This window comes from Scleropages formosus, chromosome 16, assembly GCF_900964775.1.
Source record: "Scleropages formosus chromosome 16, fSclFor1.1, whole genome shotgun sequence".
NCBI classification, from domain to species: domain Eukaryota; kingdom Metazoa; phylum Chordata; class Actinopteri; order Osteoglossiformes; family Osteoglossidae; genus Scleropages; species Scleropages formosus.
The window spans coordinates 19285581-19292424 of NC_041821.1; the positions used below are offsets into that span (position 1 = coordinate 19285581).

The window sequence follows — 6844 nt, forward strand, 5'->3', positions numbered from 1 at the left end:
CACGATTCAACCATGAAAATGAGAACATGAAAAAGAAAGAAACACCTGATACTGCAGCCAAAAAAAAAATCTATAATTCCCTCCTCCAAATACAGTGTCACTCTCTGTAATGTAAGTGCAACATATACATAACCTATAATGCACCAAATAATGTGACATTGCATTCTACACTGCTTCATTCAGCCAATTACATGAGCCAGTTCATTCCATCACAGAAATAGCTGTTTTTCAGGATTGCCTGTGTGCTTAATTTATGACCACTGGGACTTAAAATTCACTGAGGCACGAGGACAAGTTCTAGTCCTTAAACATTCCGATTGTGAGGCATTTTTGCTTCTGGAAAGACACTTAAATGTAAGAAAAAGCAAAATATATTTCCAAATGACAAACAGAGCAAAAATGACATTTGATTGTACTTATACCTTATTAAATCTTTTTTTTTTTTTCATCATATGTAATATTTTTTCTTTGTTTCAATTTATTTTTGGACTTTTTTTTGTGTTTGTGTGGCATATTTGCCTATATTTTATCTATACAAACATTTATGATGAGGTATCCATAGAAATAAAAATGGGGAAAGCAAAAGATGTTCAACCTGTGCTTTTTTTTTCTAGTTTTGTTGTGAACTGATTCAAATGTGGTTTAAAACATTTGATTGTTTAACACGGTAAGAAAAATCCACTTTCACAGTTTACAAGTCATGTTTCTGCTGAACATTAACCTTGAGAAGACAATACAAATTTCTACAAATTTCTAAAATATATACCTGCAGCTGGTGACACAATACACCGACTGCTGTCTAATGACCTGCAATCTAAACCTTTCTTCATAATAAAAAAAAGTTTATTATAAATATGGCAAATGTACTGAACATTGCTACTTCAGCTTTCGAAATCCAGTGTTTTGCAAAAGACAAACAACTTTGTCACGTTTCTCAACACAATATTTTACAGGAGTGTTCATCATCATGAATTGACATGGTCTAAATCAGGTATCCCACTGTCCCTGTAACTTCTGTTACAACTGTTTTCCCTTTCCGGAATCTTGTATAGGTTCAAGCCATTAGAGGGGAAAATTGTGTGTATCATAAACTCCTCCTTAGAAACCATTCCACGGTTTACTGGTATCATCTGAAAAGACGTATCTCTGATTTCCAAGATGGTGTTGTCCTTCTTAGTTCCTGCCTCTGCATAATCATCTTTTCTTCTCCTTCCTTTATTGTAGGTGCAATGTCTTGACAAGTGGGACCCATTCCTATGGGCAAACCACACAATCAAAACCAGAATGATGATTACTAAGAGTGCGCCTCCTCCACCAATTATAGTTACTACAGGGACACTTAGGTTTTTATACGGCTCCTTCTCCTGCTCATGGTTTAGGGTAGTGGTTGGTTTGTACGGTTTTTGAGAGCCTGTTTCTGTTTCTATACACACGGGTGTTTCATCAGACAGGTAAACGTTACTGGTATCCATGGGAACCATGCATATCCTATAAGGGGAATCAGGTTCAAGAGAAGTCAGCAAGTATTCTGTCCTTTCTCCTTGGACTATGGTCTCAGTGATCGCCCCAAATGTTGAGCTGTGTCCCATCTTCAGCCAGCTGAGTCGAAGGGCTGTCATCGGGTGTGCCACTTTCCAGGATATTTGTACAGTCTCTGCACCACGGGATTTAACACTGAGGGTAATGATTTTGCTGCCTGAGGGAGTAGTGCTGTGATAGTGTTTGCTGAGATCAGGTCCCTTGACTACTGGTCTTTTTGTGACAGAAAGAGGCCACTGTCCTCTAGAAGGGGGTGAAGTGTAAAAAACAGTGCTAGTCTCAAACGCTGGAAAGATGTCAGCCTCTTCACAGTCAAAGAGATCAGTGGAAAGATCCTTGACAGCCATCCCTTTGACTTTGTCAGGGCTCTGACACATCAAGCCACGGACGTTGACCTTGGAAGGCAGTGTGCGAAGCCAGTCTCGGACCCACTTCATCCTGCAGCTGCAGTGCCATGGGTTGTTGCGGAGCAATAGCTGGGTGAGGTTGTCCAAGTCATCAAATATACCCTGCGGCAAACTGCTCAGGTTGTTACCAGACAGGTCCAGACGGTAGAGCTGTCGAAGAAATGCAAACGCCCCCACTGGTACAACATTGATGTGGTTGTCCTGCAGCTGCAGCTTCTCCAGGCTGGTACTTGGCAGATTAGCTGGAGGAGATGTAAAGGAATTACGGACCAGTGAGAGCTCAGTGAGGTTGATCAGGTTCACAAAGGCCATCTCACCAATTCTCCTGTTGTTCAAGAGGTTCCCATCAAGAACTAACCGCTTCAGGTTAATGAGATGCTGCAGGGCTTCCTCAGGAATAGATGAGATGCGGTTGTCATCAAACCGCAGTTCCTCAATGCTCATGGGAAGCCCTAGTGGAATGGTGCTCAAATGGTTACGGGATAGGAACAGCAACCGGAGTTTGTTACTGTCCCGAAAGGCTCCCTCTTCAATGCTGACAGCAGACACTGAGTTATCATCCAGATGCAGTTCCTCAATATATGGGATCTGTGCAAGTGAAGCATAAGTGATAGCTCGAATGTTGTTCTCCTGCAAGTGCAGCTCCTTGACATTCCTAGGCAGGTTTGTAGGGAACTCATCCAGGTTATTGCAGTAAAGGTAGATCTTCTCAACTCGGCTGAGGCTTCGTAGTTCTATGGGAATGCCAGCATTCTTAATTCGATTGTTTTGCAGGTAGAGAATCGTAGCATCTTTTGGGATTCCTGTTGGGATGGAGGTGAGGTCTCGGTCATTGCAATAGACAAAATTCCCATCACAGCGGCAAGATGAAGGGCAGAGAGTAGAGCTGAATGATATGCTGCTCTGGCTTAGAAGTAGCCCTATCTTGATAAGGAAGAAGTAACAGCTGTTGTACTTGCAGGTCATCCTGAAGAGTAATTTTCGTGGAAGTTGGTACTCTTCAAAACACCCTAGACACATAGAAAAGGAAGATATTACTTAACAGATGCATGACAATGGATGGTAGGTAATGAAAAAGGTAATTAAATAATTAAAATAAAGCAGCCCCACAAAAGCAACAACTAAAATATTAAATTTTCTTGGACAAATTTCATATGTACATAAAATTTTATAAAACCTACTAAACAAGCAAAGATGATTGTCCAAAAAAAGAGATCTCTGAATTTAAAAACAATTTATATCTTTGGACTTTATAAATAACTAGATTTCAGGCATGTTCATTTCAGATAGCTAAATCCATCCATCCATCCATCCATCCATCCATCCATCCATCCATCCATTGTCAGCAATGCAATCGTTTATCCATTTAAAGTCATAGTGATCAGACTCCAAAGAGAAAAATAAACAAACAAAGAAACAAATGCAAAAAAGACAAAGAAATCCAACTCTGGAAAGGGAACAGATACCTAAGGGAACTGAAATGTCTTGCTTTTAACCAAAATCAGACAAAATTTAAAACATTAACATAACAAAAAGGCTGAATGCATGATATAGGATTAACATGATCTACAGGGTAAGGGGAGGCATGTGATATATAATGTTTAATTGTAACCTTGAACACGTCCTGATATCTGAAGTGTGGGATGTAATGTACTGTAAATGAGCAACAGACTGTCTTATTAAAAGACTGACAAATCTTAAAGAAATGGAACAGTCCTAAGCAAAAAATTAATACAAAGAATTGTATGCAAATGTCCATATATATATATATATACGTATACATCCACAGTTATATGTAGACCTATTGTGATATATAACTAAAACTGCAATGAAAGTTTGAAGTGGAACCAGAACTGAATAAAGTTTATGTTTAGTTATGAATCACAGTTCAAGGTAATTTGATTTAATTAAAAGAAATAATAAACTGATGGTATTTCAGTTAAAAAGGGAGAGCATTTTACTGTTATGTATTTTTTTTCTGCCTTTTTAAATGTATTAGATATAAAGTAAACAAAATGTTTAACATCTTTCTAAAAATTTTCATTTTCATTTTAGTTATGCATGCCAGCAATTTTTTTTTTTTTAATTCCTAGTTTTTGCAGTTGTTTTGTAATTATACTTTACCGCTTACAGTTTTTTAAAACTGGATTTCCTTGTGATATGAATGTTGTGAATCTATTGTGCATGTTGTGTTTTTCATGGTTACATTCCAATGTTTCAAGAGATATCTAAAAAATAAAATCTTTTCAGAATGTGTAAAAGACTGCTTACATCTCATTTTGTAATTTTTTTATATAAGAAATTTAATTTTATTCTTTCTTTTAGATATCACATACTAACTGTAAAAGCAACACTGACTAGATTATCCATTCAGAAATGTAGAAGTTCCAGAAGTTTCCTCTGTAAACATGTGGAAGATGGAATTTATTAAATTTCTCCCACTCAGAATCAAAACTGACTTTTGATTTACAGGACAATACTAATAAATTCTGGAATATCTGGACATCCTGAAAGTTATTAGAAAATACTGCATGAGCATACCTGTGATAAACTGTAATCTTTTCGGCCTTTTCAGCCATTGCTCTATGTACGTGGGCATATCAGCTTTTTCTCAGTGTACTGTCTATCTGTATGCTGTTTTGAGCCTGTGCTGTTCATAAAACGTATGAAAAAAGCAACACTGTACACAATACACAAATACAAAAAAATACAGATAATGCTGCTCAAAGTAAAAACATGAAACGCGTTAGATGTTCGTTTACGCTGTGCAGTAGTTGTCATTTAAGCATTTCTTTCATTTAAGTCTCTGGGCAGCTTTAAAGATTAAAAGCAATATGCTTTATGAGTAGGTTTTTTTTCTTTTTCTTTTCTTCCTCCTTCCAAAGAAGTGTTCAGTCTTGAAATGCAGCTCTGGAGTGGTACTGATATGAAATGATTTTGAAAAATTGTCTTTAGCATAGTAAAATGTAAAGGTATGTCTCAAAACAGTATTGTCTTTATTAAAATACTAGTCAACTTCTTGAGCTTTTAACAATACTTCTGTTCAAATACTTCACTTGGGCTGGAATTGTAAAGCTAAGGTTCTATTTAACTAACTACAGATCCAATACCAAACATAAAGTGTTAATGAATTCAAAGAAGCTGATATGAAATTTATTAAATATTAAGAATATGAATAATTTGGCAAACTCTGAGTGAAAAAATGTCCTTGATATTATTGTCTGGCTTGGCAGCCTTGTTCCTTATTAGCCACAGTGTGTGGGGGTCTTTGTTCCACCTTAATTTTTTATTGCTTAATTATTCAGGACTGACTGAGATTTTGTCTGAACGTGTGTCATGATTCAGCTGTCACGATACGATAAATAAATACAATTTTTACACCATATTTTGTGGATGCTTTTACCCACATAGCTGGTAGCAATATGTTTTGGCCATTTGCTCAACTGGCTACTTTGCTGAAAAAATTTTCTGTCTCATATCGTCAAGAGAAAAAAAAAAAAAAAACACTTTCAGCATTATTCTGCTTACCTGATTGAAAACAAGTAGCAAATCCTTTTCCAGCTTGGATATCCAACGGAGATTTAAAAAGCTTAACTTATAAGCATTAATCTTTCTTCTTAACAATACTTTGCTATTGTAGTCTGTAGTCTCTTTGGTTATATCCTTCACCGACAGTGTTTGCTGAGCTGATCCTTGTTTGTACTGATGGCCTTCTGACTTGTCCCCCAGTTTTTGGCATTCATTCTCCTACAAAGACTCCTCCATGGCAGATAAGCACATAAAAAGCACCTCTGCTTGAAGGCGAACCTTAAGCCTCTGGCTTCTGTGTAGAAGAATGTGATTTGGGAATATCAAAGCCCCTGTGCTTATAGAATCCCTTTTATTGCCAGGGCCAACAGACGTGACACAAATTGGACCCTTTGTACCTTCCCAAGGCACCGCTCTGTGAAGGGGACAAGGACAGCACCTCCTGCCTCACCTCAGGGAGACCATTCATGTTTTTGGGGCCCCCAAATGCCAAGCTGACATCTATGACAGCAGCTGTGTGCAGTTAGGCATCTAGCTGTATATCTAACATCAGACTGATCTAACCCTTCCCGCAGCAATATCCAGCCTTTGCATGCCCCTGCCACTCCCAGTGTCCTCTTCCTTCCCTTCTCAGCCAAATTGTTTTCTTCTGAAACCTAGTTTTTTTTTTTTTTTTTTTACAGAAGATTTTTGTCCAGCTCTGTGGCTCAAAGGTGATCTTCTCTTTCCATCACTCTATACCTTCTTCTGCACCATTAAAAATGTGAAAACAGTAGAGATCATAGGTTTAAAGCTGGGAGCCTTTTCCTTACGCAGAACCGAAGGATGCTCTCCCTCATCACCAATCCCTGAAAGAACAAAAGGTGAAGTTAGCTGTGAATTTGTATTCATGTGCAACTGTAGCAGTTTAGTAAATTATGAAGGGTCCGATGTGTTGCTTGTTCCAGAGAATGCATTAAAAAGCATTATCTGTGATTTGAACACCAGGAACATTTTCATCTGAACAATAATAGAAAGTAATAAGAGCTAAACGAACGAACAAATCAATCAATATGCATTCATGTATGAGAAAGATAAATGCACACACACACACACACACACACACACACACTTTCTGAACCGCTTGTCCCATACGGGGTCGTGGGGAACTGGAGCCTAACCGACACAGGGCATAAGGCTGGAAAGGGAGGGGACACACCCAGGACAGAACGCCAGTCTGTCACAAGGCACCCCAAGCGGGATTCAAACCCCAAACCCACCGGAGAGCACGACCTGGTCCAACCCACTGCACCACCACACCCCCCGCAGAAAGACAAATAGATAAAGCAAAATCAATCTATCTATCTTTCTTTCTGGACTTGAAGAAAAAG

The 6844-nt window shown here is 38.2% G+C and overlaps 1 protein-coding gene across 1 annotated transcript; it reads right to left on the reverse strand.

Moving 5' to 3' along the window:
* Positions 1-884: 884 nt before the first annotated feature.
* Positions 885-5587, reverse strand: LOC108933668 (leucine-rich repeat transmembrane protein FLRT3-like). The gene is made up of 2 exons (XM_018750864.1): positions 5475-5587; positions 885-2956 (listed from the first exon to the last, which is right to left on the reverse strand). Exon 2 carries the CDS (start codon positions 2910-2912, stop codon positions 966-968), a length of 1947 nt encoding a protein of 648 aa, XP_018606380.1. The 5' UTR covers positions 2913-2956; positions 5475-5587; the 3' UTR covers positions 885-965.
* Between the last annotated feature and the right edge of the window lie 1257 nt (positions 5588-6844).